The following is a 16,236-nucleotide window of genomic DNA, read 5'->3' as shown; positions in this document are numbered from 1 at the left end:
GTGGATGATTCATCCAGCTCTGGCTCGTATGTTGACGAGGATGAGCAGACACAATATACTGTGAACTCTGACCAAGAGGAAGAGGATATACGAAGGAACTACAATGCTGGTCTTAAACACGATGCCGGTTTTGAACAGCAGGTTCACGGTATAGACCCCATCAGGCCTTCAGTCCGATTGAATCAGGGTGATTACAGATATGACACCCAAAGACCTGCAGTGAGACCAGAGGAATCGTTTTCCTATCATTCCAGTGACAGTGATGGGGTCTACACAGTCAAAAATGGGCAAACTCCAGAAAATCTGTCAACTGACCTGGATCTCCAACGTATCCCACAAATCAAGAGACGGGTGGCTATCAAGAGGTTAAAAGCTTCTGATTCATCTTCAAGTGATGAGAGTATTGATGAAATAGAAAATTCCACAAAGAAGCAAAAGCACAGAAAGGTGGACATAGTGATCAAGAGGCGTGCCCCATTACCACCGCCTGATTCATATTCCAGAGTTGAGAGTGCTGATAGAACAATGGACCACGTGCAGAAGCGAGGAGACACGCAAGTAACAAGGCTTCCAATTGGAGTCTCTCAAACAGGAAGTCATGATTCAGACGCACAGTGGCCTGCCCTAGATCTTGAGGATACTATACGCATCAAGAGGCGTCTAGACATCAAAGCACCATCACCGGCTTCTGATTCATCTTCCAGTAGTGACGGTGAGGATAGAACAACACGCCACACAAGGCCTGGGAAGGTGGCCATTACAAGACCTCAATTTCAAGAATCTCAACCAGTAAGTCAAGATCCAGACAGAGGGTGGCCTGCCGTAGATCTTGAGCATACTATGCGCATCAAGAGGCATCTAGATATCAAAGCGCCATCAGCGGATTCTGATTCATCTTCAATATATGAGAGTATGGATGAAACAACAAAGAAGCATGAGCACGGAGAGGTGGACTTGGTACAGCTTCCAATTAAAGAGTATCAATCTGTAAGCTGTGATACCATGAAGCCACAATTGTCTGCTTTCGCTCTTGACCACGATACTCCCATTAAGAGGCGCGCCCCATTACCCCCTGCCGATTCTTATTCTAGATTTGAGAGTGCAGATAAAACGGTGGACTACATGCAGAAGCAAGGAGACACACAAGTAACAAGGCTTCCAATTGGAGTCTCTCAAACAGGAAGTCATGATTCAGACACGCAGTGGCCTGCCCTAGATCTTGAGGATACTATACGCATCAAGAGGCGTCTAGACATCAAAGCCCCATCGCCGGCTTCCAATTCATCTTCCAGTAGTGACAGTGAGGATAGAACAACACACCACACAACAAGGCCTGGGAGAGTGGACATTGTAGGACCTCAATTTCAAGAATCTGAAACAAGAAGTCGTGATCCAGACACAAGCTGGCCTGCCCTTGATGTTGAGCCTACCATGCGTATCAAGAGGCGTCTAGATATCAAAGCACCACCGGCTTCTAGTTTATCTGCCAGTAGTGACAGTGGGGATCAAACAATAAACCAAACAAGGAAAGAGGAGCAAGTAGAGCTACCCATGTCAAGGCCTCCAGTTAAAGTAATTGAAAACATAAGCCATGACCCACAAGCACAGTGGCCTGCCCTAGATCTTGAGGATACTATACGCATCAAGAGGCGTCTAGACATCAAAGCCCCATCGCCGGCTTCCAATTCATCTTCCAGTAGTGACAGTGAGGATAGAACAACACACCACACAACAAGGCCTGGGAGAGTGGACATTGTAGGACCTCAATTTCAAGAATCTGAAACAAGAAGTCGTGATCCAGACACAAACTGGCCTGCCCTTGATGTTGAGCCTACCATGCGTATCAAGAGGCGTCTAGATATCAAAGCACCACCAGCTTCTAGTTTATCTGCCAGTAGTGACAGTGGGGATCAAACAATAAACCAAACAAGGAAAGAGGAGCAAGTAGAGCTACCCATGTCAAGGCCTCCAGTTAAAGTAATTGAAAACATAAGCCATGACCCACAAGCACAGTGGCCTGCCCTAGATCTTGAGGATACTATACGCATCAAGAGGCGTCTAGACATCAAAGCCCCATCGCCGGCTTCCAATTCATCTTCCAGTAGTGACAGTGAGGATAGAACAACACACCACACAACAAGGCCTGGGAGAGTGGACATTGTAGGACCTCAATTTCAAGAGTCTGAAACAAGAAGTTGTGATCCAGACACAAGCTGGCCTGCCCTTGATCTTGAGCCTGCCATGCGTATCAAGAGGCGTCTAGATATCAAAGCACCCCCGGCTTCTAGTTTATCTGCCAGTAGTGACAGTGGGGATCAAACAATAAACCAAACAAGGAAAGAGGAGCAAGTAGAGCTACCCATGTCAAGGCCTCCAGTTAAAGTAATTGAAAACATAAGCCATGACCCACAAGCACAGTGGCCTGCCCTAGATCTTGAGGATACTATACGCATCAAGAGGCGTCTAGACATCAAAGCAGCATCGCCGGCTTCTGATTCATCTTCCAGTAGTAACAGTGAGGATGAAGCAACAAACCAAATAAAGGAACAGAAGCACAGGGAGGTGTCCATGGCAAGGCTTCCAGTTAAAGTATCTCAAAATGCAAGTCAAGAACCACAAACACAGTGGCCTGCCCTAGATCTTGAGGATACTATTCGAATCAAGAGGCATCTAGCTGTCAAAGCACCATCGCTTGATTCTGAGTCATCTTCTAATAGTGACACTGAGGATGGAACAACACGCCAGACAACGAGGCCTGGGAAGGTGGACTTTGAGGAACCTCAATTTCACAAATCTCAAACGGGCAGTCCTGATCCAGACAAAGGGTGGCCTGCCCTTGATCTCGAGCATACCATGCGCATCAAGAGGCGTTTAGACATTAAAGCGCCATCGCCACCTTCATCGGGTGGTGGCAGTACGAACCATACTATGGAAGGAAAGAAAGAGGAAGCCATCAAAATGAGTCCCCGTCACTCATCAAGCAGCTCAGATCAGCAAGAGGAGGGTGTGGAAGATTTAAGATACCCTCCAACAACAGTAGAATCAAAGCCACATTCAAGGTGGCCTGAACTGGATCTTAAAAGTGCCCTCCGTGTCAAAAAGCGCCTAGATATCAAGGCACGGTCGCCTCCATCTGAGTCACCATCCAGCAGTGATCATGAGAGTGAGGGTTGTACCACAAACCTACCTGCGAATCTGGAGAAGGACAGACCTGATGTAGGGATCTCAAGTTATCAACCAGGGAGAAAGTTGCCTGGTGTGAATGTCGGCATCCCCCCCGTCAAGAGGCGATTAAATATCAAAGGACCATCTCAACAAATGGACTGCTCTTCCAACAGTGACAATGAAAGCACACTTTCAAGCAAAACTGTGAAACATGAGCGAGACAAAGGATATGTAGGGATTACAGATTGTGGGCAACAGACAAAGTTACGCAAGAGTCCAGGTGTCTACTACATCAACAGACGTCTGGATATCAAAGCACCACAACCAGGTCCGGGTCTCAGTAGTGACAGCGACAGTGAGGATGAATACAAGGACCACGCTAACATAGGATTGGGAGTATCTGCCATATCAAAGGCCACTGACAAGGAGTTCATTAGATCGCCAAATACCCCAGTGATAAACATTCCTCACAGTCCAAAGACAGACCACAATATCAAATTAGAAAAGTATACAGTTGTTGGGGAAGTAGGGGACAAAGCAACACGCGACAACATCGGCCAGAGAACACCAGAGATAAACCCAGAACTTGAGTCTCGGTGGGCCACGATGAATCTGGGTGTCTCACGCTTCAGAAAGCGTCTTGAAATCACGTCTAATTCACCACCAAATCTTCCCTCATCGCCTCCCCCGGACTTGCCTTCCTCTTCCAGCAGTGAAAGTGGGACTGGCAGCAGAACAAGACGACAGAGAAGGGGAGTTGAAATACATGCAGAGCCATCTCTAACCACTGAAACCAAATCAGTGAATGTTTCTCTCAGTCGAGATGGCAACACGGTAGAGATTACAGAGAGATTAAGAAAAGACTACAACCTTCCCACAACCGAAGACAATTCAAACCCAGATCCTCATTCAAGTCTCGCCAATATCCCCCACATCAGGAGGGCTTTGGATATCAGAGCACCGCTACAAAGGGAAACGTCCTCCAGCAGCAAAAGTGAGGATGAGACATTGGGCCACAGTGTTCCTGACCTGAGTCATGGTATCCCACGTGTTAAGAGGTATCTAAATGTCAAGGCACTATTACCAGAACCAAGTGATTCCCCACCGTCCAGCAGCTATAGTGACAATGAGGTGACACGATACACTGAAAACCAAAGCAGACATGCATCAAACATGTCGGGAATGACAGATGATGACTCCCTAATCACTTATAAGCGTTTAATTATCAAAACTTCATCACCGCCAGGTCATTCTTTTTCCTCCACTGGCAAGGGTCAAACTGTTGCGCAAGAAGGTCGATTCAATAGCGTGGGAGATAGAAATGCATCTTTTGCCCCAAAGAAAGTTTCCAGTATGAGCTTTGAAGATGTAGTGAAGAGAAGGATGGAGCAGCCTGGGCGCACCACAGAGGTAGACCTGCCCCCCGAGATAAGGTGGACCGGCGTCGGTCATCAGCTGTCTGACCTTTCCATCCCCAGTATGAGGAGACATCAGGATGGAGGCTTAGCATCTCCTCCCGCAGAGCCAGAACTTCCCCCACCTGACTCCTCCAGCAGTGAAAGTGATGATGATACAAGACGAATCAGAGAGAAGGCAGATAAACACCCATCTCTTGCATTCGGCAGAGCTCTCGACCGGTTTGACGACCCACCCAGCAGCCACAATGAGATTTTTAAGGCTACGTCTGAGGACAGGACTGAAAGGAAAGGCCTCAGCGCCCTGAAAGCCATGTCATCAGAGAGACGAAAGTGGGACACGTTAGAAGAGGAGGGCGCACCATCTCTATGTGATGACCGTGGTTCCCAAGGCGACACAGGTTTTAACTATCGCAGGGCTGAGAAGGACGGCGAGGCCACACAGTCGTTGACACGATTACTTCTTTCCTCTACTTCAGTGGAGAGAAGAGCTACAGATTTGTTATACGATATCCCCCGCTACAGGAGCCACGACATCGGTGGTATCGAACCACAGCAGGGGGCTCCACCTCCTGTTCCAGTGACATCGCCACCATATGAGGGGGTGGGGCTTACACCATGGAGACCACAGAGCAGAAACACAAAGGAATCACAAAACCTGGCAGGCTATTTTGATTCCACAGATGCGAACATTAGTGAAGTTTGAATTTTCTTTTTCTTTTTTTATAAAGTCACTGCATCCTTGACACTGATGAAAATGATCAGCATTGTTGGGTTTTAAATTGGTCAGTGAATGACACAAATATTGTGAATTATATATATAATATTTAAATATTACACTTGAAATTAAATGGAAATAATATATTGTGTGGAACTATTGTAGAAGGCTCTATTTTGTGTAGATTTGCCTTATTTGTGTGAATTATGTGTTGTTGTTTTTTTAAATGATCCAGCACAAGCATGTAATAGACTGCAATTAGTTGTGCGACAAGAATCCATACAATCTTAATGGTCATGTATTATTAATGCTTATGAGACCTTAATAAAACCATTTATGTGAGCAATATAATGCAGAGCTTTCATTTGTGGATATAAGTGCTTAATAATAGTGTCAGGCATTTTTTTTTTATGATAAACAACCATAAGAACTAGGCCTGGGCAGTATTACAGCACACCAGGGTATTCAGAAATTCCCACAGTATGGCTTTCAATACTGTCATTAATAGATGCTGTATTGATGTAATGTGTTGTAGTGACCAGCAGACGCCACCAGAGGTCTCTAACGGGCAGCTGAGCTCAGAAAGATGGTGACTCAGTGTTTCCATCTTTTGTTGCCTTAAGAAGTTTATAGTAGGGATTTCAGTTTTGGTTAATTTTACTTGTGAATTATAATGGGTCAAAAACATCCTTGTTAACCATCGATGTCTGCTCTGTTCTGTGTGTGTGTGGCTGAGAGACCAGCAGGGAACATCTGTAACGTTCTGGTGGGCTGGCTTTTAACGTAAACAGTCGTATACCATACACCCTGATGAAATGTCAGTAATGTATAAAAAAACAAATGCCACCCAAGCCTGTTAAGAACCCAAATATAAGCCAGTAAGTTAATAAACCCTTTTATTTATGTATATAGACATAGGTTATAGTGAAAACAGACATATAGACACTTACATAGTTTACATACATATATACAGTTGGGACAAGGGTGTTCATCCTCCTGTACTGTCATGGGAAAATACTAAAACATTGATATCTCTACACAGTATTTGGTAAGGAATCCAACAAACTAAACCTCAACCCTTTGTAATGACAAGAGGCTTTCATATAGTGGATTTCAACGTAATTCATCTCCACACCTAATTTGTACGCGTTTTTAATGCGTCTCATGACAGTAAATAAAATAAATAAAAATAGATCCTGTGTACTGGCTGCAGCTACTTTTTTTTTTTTTTGTAAAGCGTTGCAGCGAGCGGGAGGATATGTAAGATGGGCTAAACGCAGGAGGGAACTCCTGCTCCACCGTGAGGTTACAGGTGTGTTCCAGGTCTTAATACGCACATCATGTGCATCAGGATTAAGATAACATGATCGTGGATTATCAAATTGAGCACAAAACACTTGCACAAATTGCTGTACAACCCCCCCCCCCAAAAAATAAAAAACCTAAGGGGAAAAAAATAAAATGTTTTTCAAAATAAAATCTCATCCATTCACAAAAAGGCTCTGTTGGAGCATGCATGCAAATATTAAATCTCGACAATTGAGCGCCACACCACAGCCGAAAGACAAAAAAAATGTATACATGTGTTTACAGGAACATTATACTCGGCGAGAAAAAAAAAAGAACAGCATAGCATCGTCACACAGTATCAAACTGTCAGTGTTTTTGATTAGATCCTACAGGCGGCACAAAGCAAACCTACCTTTCTACTCAAGCCTTAAGGACCTCGTCCTGAGAGGGTCACTGGTCTTCCGCTGTAGTTATATTAACACTGTCGGGGTCAGGGGAAAGATGCTACTTTAGTAAAAAGAGACCTGAAACTATTACTAAAAAAGGGAGGGGGGGGGGGACAAAACAGATGCCATATATCAAGTCAAAAATGGACACCAAAAAAAAAAAAGAAGCTCTCCGTCAACTTAAAACGCAGCCCAAACAGCCTGAATTCATCCTGAAATAATCCCTGACCACTCTGTGTGTTCACAGGTTTCTATGTACATTTGGGTTTTGTTGGTACGTGTGCGGGACACACAAAGTGACTTCCATGTTTTCTGAGGCACAATAATAATACTCTTACCTACAACAACGTGGACGCGTCCATCGGCCGTCTGGACCGATGGACGCCGATCGGAGCACTCGTGGCTCACCGCTGTGATAAGAGTTAGTGAGCAGCAACGCAGATTTGTTTGGTGTTATGAGGTCTTTGCAAGGGGGGGGGGGGTTAGCAAACTGTTAGCATTAGCTGGAGCAACAAAAAAAAATAACAGCAGGAGGGAACAAAAAAAAACACTGGCACAAATCAATAGTAAACAGCACAGGCACCAGAAAACCTGCGATCGACCGCTTTGACACAGTGTGCTTCTTGAAGAATTCCTATCCAACTCAAAAATATGACAAACAAATAGTGCCATCCGTCCAGAAAGAGTTCAAAGTTCATTGCACAGATATTTATATATAATAATATTTCAATGTGCCCGGGTCAAAGGTGACCCCCCCGCCCCTGTTTTTTTAAGACTCAGACACAATGCATGAATGGTCACCGTTGGGTTTCTCTGTGCTGGAAGAGAGAGGGAGGAAGGGGGTGAGGAACGCTTCTCTCCGGATTCGCTTCCAACGTCCACGTAGGGTCACCATGAGGTCACCGCGTGGTCATCGTGTCATCCGGACACAAGACAAGCAGGATGACACGTCACAGTGAGAGAGAGAGAGAGAGAGAGAGAGAGAGAGAGAGAGCGAGAGCGAGAGAGAGCAACGCCGCCAGGGATTTGCTCCAAGCTCGCCCACTATGCAATTCGGTAAGTTCACAATGGCAGCCCTCCGCCGCCACGCCCAGGGCAGCATGCACCCAGGCTGCACCCCCCCTCCCCTCCCCTCCCCCCCCCCGCCACTCTCCCACCCACCCACCCACAGAACCCCCCCTCTTCTACCAGGAAGCACCCACAGTCACTTTGCTTTACCATTTCTGTATTGTTTACTCGTCGGTTGTCGATTCTCATAGTCGTCGTCACAGTTGGATTTTTTTTCTCTTCCCCTCGTTTTGGCTCGGCACCTACGACATCTGTCTCTCCTTGTACCATTCCACGAACTCGTCCAACAAGACCGGCCCTGGCAGGAGGAGGAGGAGGAGGTCAGAAAGAAAACAAGCTCACACGAGGTCACGTCTGCGTTCAGGTAAACGTGTCGACTTACAGGCGCCGTCCTCGTCGTAGTTACTCAGGTCCAAGTTGATTGTCCTGCTGAACTCTAAAACGTTGCACCATTGGTCTTTGTTGATGACTTTGTACTTGGATTGCTGAGGAAACAGGAAACCTTTCATTAGGAACGGCTTCAACAACACTATAGAGGCTAAGTCCCGCCCCCTTTCCTGTTAGTCAACATCGACACAAATCATTTTCAGATCCTGTTTGAACTGTTCCACGATTTGAGTTTAGTGTGAAATCCGCTCAGTAAACTACACACACAGCCGTTAGCTCATCATGCTAGCTAGCTTAGCATGTTGATGAATGTCAGCTAGTAGTTGTAGTTTTCAGGAGGATTTACAGACCTGATGACCTCATCACTTTTTAGGTGGAAAGTCTTTAAAATTACTTCCAATATCTCAACAAATATGACAAAATCAGACTCTTGATGTGTAATATAATACTTTTCAATTGAAAAACATGTTTATAAAACACATTGCAGATTGGCCAATCACAACAAGTCTCAGCTCCCACAACTATCCGGCTCTGCTCCATAGCAGTGCTCATTCTGGCAGCTATTTTAGATTTAGTCTAATACTCTCTCTTTTCTTTTTTTCCTTTTAATTTTATATTTCTTCAGGGAGATCAGTTAGTGACAGTGTGGGCTCCATGGCAACGGAGTGGGGCGGGGCTTAGCCACAGTATGGGACAGATGTTGGGGAGGACATTTTGAAACTTACCTCTAGAAACTGATTAAACACGGGAAACAGAGGCCACGTCTTTCCCAGAAGAAGCCCCAGCATGCACTTGGCCGTGTTCAAGTCCAAACTCCTCTGATCCTTTTCCTGTCCAATCAGAAACAGTGACAGCATTTGTGAACAGCAGCCTGGTTGAACACAATGTAATCAACAGATTGCTGCCGCTACTCAAATAAAAACCTTGTTTTCATTCATGATAACGGGAGTGAGTTGCTTTCAGATTCCATCAGACTGTTAGATTGTTTTGCCTGATATCATGCTAAAGCAGCAAAAATCGTATTGTGTGGTCATGAGTCCGTGCTAGAAACGCATCGCCAACTGAAACCATTGTTTTTGTACAGCGAGCCTTACGTATTCTCTTGTGCTACACGTTTTTCTGTGGTTCACAGACTCCAAGTAAAATATTCTCAACTTTTCAATGCTACGCCTGGTGCAGGGTAGCCGATCAGATCGAGCAAGAGGCGGGCTTTATTAGTCAACCCCTTCCTTCAGCTTATCAGCTCGACATGCTTTTTTGTTTTTAAAGTGGTTATACTCATTGAGACACATCTCGGTGTAATCGAGGCTTTGTTGGGGATATTTTCCAGCATTAAATTGTTGACATTCGACTCTCGCTGGCTAACGTTTCACTCTCCGGTTGTAACTTTCCGGTTTGATACTGAGCATCGCTCGTTAGCTACTTCCATCGCTATGATCACTGGCGTTGATGAGTGACACGTGTTGTTGTAGCATTAATGAGCAGATGTTATGATAACATGATATCGCATCTGTAATTAGACTCACGTACTTGCCGATACCAGATCCTGAGGTCTGGATCAGAACATCTCTGATTCAGCTCAGTGTGTATATATATATAATGTCACATCTCCCGAACCTGTGAAGTTTGTGGATGAAGTCACACCACAACTATTTAGCTGCTTGCTACAAAAAGGAAAACTCCCATGATCCTCGTGTTCATGACTAACCCAGTATCAGTGATCCGTGTGTGTGTGTGCATACGTGTGTGCGTGCATCAACTTTGCTTGACTCACCCGAGCAAAATCAAAGGCATATCTATAAATGAGCTTAAAACTGGTGCTGTCGTTCAGGACAGATCTCAGGTAGTCCAGCGAGTTCCTCAGCCTCTCTGTGGAGTCGCACCTGACAACGGCAAGAAAAGACACTTGGGCTGCCGGCTCTGCTGAGTACCGAGGGGCACTCTGTAAAAACACACACACGGCTGCAGCAGACGTACACAAACACACAGACATGCAACCCCTGAGGAAGGGGGTAAAAAAAGGGGGGAGTGACGTACTGCAGCGAGCCCATGCCTCTCAGCCACTCCTGGAGAGTGAAATATCCCATACTCTGGGCATCCAGCTTCCAAGCAAGAACCAGCATCACCACCTGGGCACAGACAGACTGTTTAGAACGACACACATCTGGAAATAGAACAATCCAGCAACGTTGGGCCCGTGTCCACATGGCGGCTTCCCCCCAAATCGTTCCCAACTTTTCAGAAAAAGCGTTGGTGACGTCCCTGTAGAGGATGGAGGACGAGCTTGTTTTGTCCGTCGTCATAACAACGACTGAGACGTCCATTCGTAGGAAATCTTAGAGCTTTATCGTAGGCAGCTGGAGCTCTCATCCAAGGTGCTTCTTCGTGGGGGAGTTCAGGTATTTATCTTCCTGTAGGGTCATTCCTATGAGAGTCATGTGACCTGGACCCTCCCAGCCATCAATTCAACTAATCACTTTTTTGTAGGGGGTTTTGTAAGTGGGTCCTGAGCCATCAAGTGAACTAGTCACCCGAGAGTCGCTGACCCGTCCTGCCACCATGGGAGTCGTCATAGTCACATGATTGATTTGTCCAGGAACTGATCCGAGGACTGTAAATGTTTTAAACCAGCTCCTCTGGTCTTCTGTAAATCCTCTCTCAAACAGTCTGTCTTCCTTTTGGTGTCCTCAAAGTATCCCTTGTCCTTAAGAAGCAGATGGACTGCTGAGTCCGGATCCGAGGTGGTCCATTTGTAGGAGTAGATCCACCGGGCGGACGCCCCCCCCTTCACTCCTCTCCTTCATAGAAAGTACGAAGCAAACATCCACCGGTGCTCAGGTTGGAAAACAAAGATGCGATGTGGACACGGGCCCCTTAAATGACAAATCTATTACAGGTCAAACACAGAAAACATCTGACATCAACAACCCCCGAGTGGAAATAAGCAACGACAAAACACAAAATAATACTAAAAAAAATAATTAAAAAGCAGACTTCTGTAAAACCTTGTTTAGCTCTCAGCAGTCAGAGCCAGGAAAACCCCCCGCAAAACAGAAATGGAAACCCAAAAGTGTCATAAACATCGCTCACATTCTCCGGCTCCACGCCGATGTCCTCGCAGAACTTCTCCATGCCCTCGGGCCCGACCACGTCATCGCAACCTGCTGCACACGCACACACAGACACGCGTGAAGCCGCGCGCCGCCGCACGCCCGCAAACCCACAACCGTTCAATCTCACCTGCGTACTCGTAGAACCACTCCAGGCATCTTTTACTGGAGAACGTCTCCTCCTCGCGGATCTGTGGTGTTTCATGTTTTCTGAAAACGCTGCGAATGAAAAAAAAAAAAGAAGTGTTTTCAAATTGAAATGCATCGCCTTTAATAATAAGTGTTCCAGCATATCTGACTCATCTCCCCCGTGTTCATCAGAGTGACGTCACACCTGTCCTGGCGACTTTTCTTGGCTGACATGTCATCTCCAGCTGAGGGTCTCCTCTTTTTCCTCGGAGGCATGGCTCTGGAGCAGCAAGCTGAGGGGAGGAAGTGGAAGACTTTGTTGTGACCGGTGCTCAGATCTTTGGACTTTTGACTGATAACTCTTGTTGATGGCAGTGTAGGACACAGGTGGAATCTGGGTCTGGTCTTGGGCTTCAGACATAAGGTGTAACTCTGCGTCGTGTTAAAAATCCTTGTAGTTTACTAGAAATATGTGCAGAAGCAACTTACATTTACATTTAGGGCATTTAGCAGACACTTTTGTACAAAGCAACTTACAATAAGTACATTTCATTGCCGGTAAAGTAAGAGTGAAAAAATAGAAACAAGTGTTATGTCCTCATCTGAGTAAAGTAGGGGCTGTTCAGCAAACATACCTTAAGAACAGTGAATTTACACAAAAAAGGTATCTAGACGAGACTAAATATTACAACTAGCTCTACTCACAGATGCCTGAACCCTGTCTCTACAATTACTCTCTGACTTACCAACAAGATAAAATGCAGCTTCCTTCCTTTCCTTAGGCAAAAACATTTAACAGTAATGTAACAGACTCGTGAGTAAAGTTGTGATGACTCTGAGACGAGAGGCGCTAGAGAACGACGTGAAGCCGGGCGTGAGTCGTATTACGACGTAATGACGTATGTATAAGAGGGAAACCGTGCTCAGGTTGGCGGGGGGACAAGAGGAGAAGGGGGGTCCAATCGTGCTTCAGCACAGTACGGATCAGCTAGGCCGAGTGTTAGAAGCGATGCATGATGCATATCGTCAAAGGCGAGCTCTCAAAGAGGTGACAGGAAGGTGTGATGGTAGTGGACTGCTTTTTACCTGAGGGAAGGCTATCCTGTCCGACGTCTTCCGTCAGGTTCTGTCAAAACAGGCCGGAGGTGTAAATAAACACACATATATATGCATATACATATATATATACCGGTTGGGTATTTACCAGTCTGTGCAAGGTGTGGTGGATCTTATGGATGCTGGCCAGTGTCGTCAAGTGGGAATTCAGCTGTAAATCTATTTTACACACACACATACACACACGCACACACACACGCACACACACACGCACACGGCAAAGATAACATCACAACACTCCTGCTCCGAATTAAACTCTGCACACGGGTACGAGAAGGTGACATCATCGTGGCACCGACAAGAACCCGTGATTTTTTTTTTTTTTTTTAACTTTACTTTCAAGAAAAACAACAGAAGAAGAAGACAATGAGGGAGTGACTCTTTCACTCCCCGAAAAAACCCTGCAAACTCGATAAATACGTGATACGTGCGCGCTACCTGCTCGCCAAATGTCATCCTTGCGTTAGCGTCCAGACGCTTGTCACCAAATCCCGACGTCGGATTTATTTCTCGAGGCCAGGGGGAAACACGCGCAGCACACGCGCGCGCACGAGCAAATAGCACTAGCTGCATACCTAAAATAGCAGGGCAGACGCGCAACTTGCACGGAGTTTACAAAGTATCTAGAGAGTATCTGGGCGTGTGGGAGTTGTAGTCCACTTCCGTGCAAAGACGCAATAGAAGCCTCTGCTCCCCGGCTGCGCGATTAAACTACAACTCCCAAGCATTCACAAGACTACTATTTCTTTTCAGACCCTCCACCCCCCTCAACACACACACACACACAACATTTACACTAACTGATTTAATGCGTGTTATACTAAAGAAAAAGCTAACATTATATTACTGCTGGCGCACGAGCGCGCGCGAGCCGACGCTGTTTTGCGGACGGTGTCGGTGCCGCAAAGCCCGCCGGTCCCGCTGCAGCAAGCGGGGCAGAGTGAGAGAGGGAGAGAGAGAGATGTTTTACACAACTGCGTCACAATTTTTCATTCTCTTTAACAGTCCGCAGTTTTGTCCAGAAGAATTGACCTATTTTTTTTTTTACGATGACATCACGTTCGAGTTGAAACCCTTCGCTCCTCAGTGACGATGAATATAAACATCACAACGCACCGATTTGCATCGAGAGAGAGAAAAAAACCTTCTGGGTTTTTTTTTTCCTAAACCCAACGTCGGCGACGCTTCACACACACTCACACAAAAATAACTCTGCCGTGGCAAATACAATCTCCTGCACGTCCCATAAACAAGTGGTAATACACTAGCTATCCCTCCCTTTGTTGTCGCCCCCAAAAGAAAGCGCTGGCAGATACAAAGGGAGCTCCAAACAGCGCGTTCTCGTCTAATCCCACAGAAACACGAGCTAGTGGGAGCAAAAAAGTAACTGCGGGGAAACGCGGCCCCACAAGTCTCGCTTTTCTGCGGAGTCCGGGAAAGGTTCGTGATTTGACGCAGGAGAGAGAAAAAGCCTCTATAACGTTACTACTTACTTGCCGCATCAGAGTGCATTTTTATGAAACATACTCCTCTGTCTGTGGGAAGTCCTGAGACCGGCCAATAGGCGGGCCTTGTCTACCTCAACCACGCCCACGTGTGGTGATTGGACCGCAGCGCGTTCTGTCTCCGCCTTTGTCGGCCCCCGATTGGCTGCTCCGGGTGTCGTGTGACGAGAAGGCGGGAAATGGAATAAGCCCCACCCCGCGCGTGAATGTGATTGGTCAGAATCTCCCCAACAGGCTCGCGCTGCCCCCGTGACTGATTGGCGCAGAGGAGCGTGTCACTCACCAGAATTTCCTCGTGCAAGCCCGAACGCCAGCCCACGATGGAATCTGATTGGTCGATTTAGTCAGAAAGGTGACCGCCCCCACACAGGTGAACGCCTCTCTGCTTTGGGTTCGTTTAATGTGTACTGTGCCGGGCGGAGGTTGGTGGGCGGTGCGTTTTTAGGCTTATGTCCCATGATTTCACGATGTGGACGAGCTACCTAACGGTGATGCGTTCATGGTCCTGTCCGGAATGATGCTTCAGTTACTGAATAAAGTTCAGTAATCGGTAGAGATTCGTGTCAGGTGACTGGGAAAACTCGAGTAACGAGTCAAAAATGAATCGACACATTCAGCCGCAGCTGTGTGTTTGTTAAGAGATTAATTCTGTGACTCCACTTCGCTGCTATACTGAGTCTTTGACTCGGAACACAAGTTGACCGAGCCGATGAAAAAGACCCTGAAGTTACGCCACATTTTCCAGTGATACTACCTTGGAGGCGAACCTGCTGAGTGGACCACTGCAACGGCTGGTGCTCTCTGTTAGTGGCTGCAGGAAGAGAGAGTGCAGTGGTGAGAATACTGGGAGCTGTACTACACAATGGTGGAAGGTCCTACTCTTCGTTGTACTTCTACTCCATTACATTGCAGAGGGAAATATTGTAGTTTTTCACTCCACCATCACTTTTTCTAATTAACAGTTTGCATCATCAGTATCTCATTGCATTTTGCATTTCGTTGCTGCTTTTATATGTCATCTATATACATGTTTTATTGGCTTGTGCATTAATGTGCATAATATATATGTAGTTATTTAAATGGGATTGTACTTTAATGTGCATTAGGGATCATGTGACAATATAAGATAATATTGAAGATCCTGATTTAAAAATAGAGGAATTATCTTGTAAGTAAGAACAGACTCGCACAATGTTGCTACTTTTTTAGATTTATTTATCATTTATTTATGCAGGGAAATGTATGTATTATCATTGCCAAATGTATGATTGTTTTTTTTATTTAAATTGTTAAGATTTAAACGATGTTGGCTAAAAGAAGGACGCATCCCCGTCCAAATACAAATCTTTGTTTTCTTAACAAAATGCAATTTAAATTGACTGACAGTTTGTTTTAGTGTCACTTAATGTTTTTAAGCACATTCTGATGATTATCAGGATAATATTGTAAATTCTTGCCAGGATGATTGTGACATGACGTTTTCATCTCATCTTATAATGTGTATATTATTTATCTTACCTACTATGACAAACTAATTTTGTTTGGAGTCCAACTAAGAGTTATTTTGATGAGTTAACACATTTTCTATTTTTCTTTTCTTTTTCTCTGAATTAAAAAAAAAGGATTTATTAATTGTTTTTTCATATTTATTTGTATTTGATGTGTGTTTTGGTCAACTTGGGCATTTATTTTATTATTAACAATAGTAATAACAGTGGGATTTCTCCTTGTGAAACAATAGTAAGTTAACCTGATGAAATGTCTTCCAGCAAGACACTGACTGAGTGTCATTATGGAAATTTTGCTCTGATGTCACGTTTTTTATTATTATTATATTTTTTTTATCAGAGGTAATAAAGTCATAACTTTGGATGAAGAACAATACCA

The 16,236-nt window shown here is 45.3% G+C and overlaps 1 protein-coding gene across 5 annotated transcripts; it reads right to left on the bottom strand.

The window, feature by feature from the left end:
• Nucleotides 1-8,212: 8,212 nt before the first annotated feature.
• dcun1d4 (DCN1, defective in cullin neddylation 1, domain containing 4) lies at nt 8,213-14,408 on the bottom strand. Of its 5 annotated transcripts, none has more exons than XM_084010938.1 (11): nt 14,338-14,408; nt 12,933-13,003; nt 12,815-12,854; nt 11,934-12,021; nt 11,700-11,818; nt 11,580-11,653; nt 10,527-10,618; nt 10,264-10,372; nt 9,215-9,319; nt 8,485-8,587; nt 8,213-8,400 (listed from the first exon to the last, which is right to left on the bottom strand). In XM_084010938.1, exons 1-11 carry the CDS (start codon nt 14,354-14,356, stop codon nt 8,345-8,347), a joined length of 876 nt encoding a protein of 291 aa, XP_083867064.1. In that variant the 5' UTR covers nt 14,357-14,408; the 3' UTR covers nt 8,213-8,344. The 5 variants fall into 5 exon arrangements, with proteins under 5 accessions (XP_083867064.1, XP_083867062.1, XP_083867060.1 ...); XM_084010936.1 differs by having other exon boundaries at nt 11,580-11,650; nt 11,730-11,818; nt 14,338-14,407; XM_084010934.1 differs by having other exon boundaries at nt 11,730-11,818; nt 14,338-14,406.
• Between the last annotated feature and the right edge of the window lie 1,828 nt (nt 14,409-16,236).

The sequence above is a fragment of the Eutrigla gurnardus genome (genome assembly GCF_963514095.1).
Source record: "Eutrigla gurnardus genome assembly, chromosome: 6".
Taxonomy (NCBI): domain Eukaryota; kingdom Metazoa; phylum Chordata; class Actinopteri; order Perciformes; family Triglidae; genus Eutrigla; species Eutrigla gurnardus.
This window is presented reverse-complemented; position numbering and strand designations above follow the sequence as displayed.

What these genes read in the sequence shown, in the direction of transcription:
- dcun1d4 (XM_084010938.1), bottom strand. An exon ending in ATGCCTTTGATTTTGCTCGG is followed by an intron (nt 9,320 to 10,263) that starts GTGAGTCAAGCA and finishes CTGATTGGACAG; the next exon opens with GAAAAGGATCAGAGGAGTTT. An exon ending in CTACGACGAGGACGGCGCCT is followed by an intron (nt 8,401 to 8,484) that starts GTAAGTCGACAC and finishes TCCTCCTGCCAG; the next exon opens with GGCCGGTCTTGTTGGACGAG.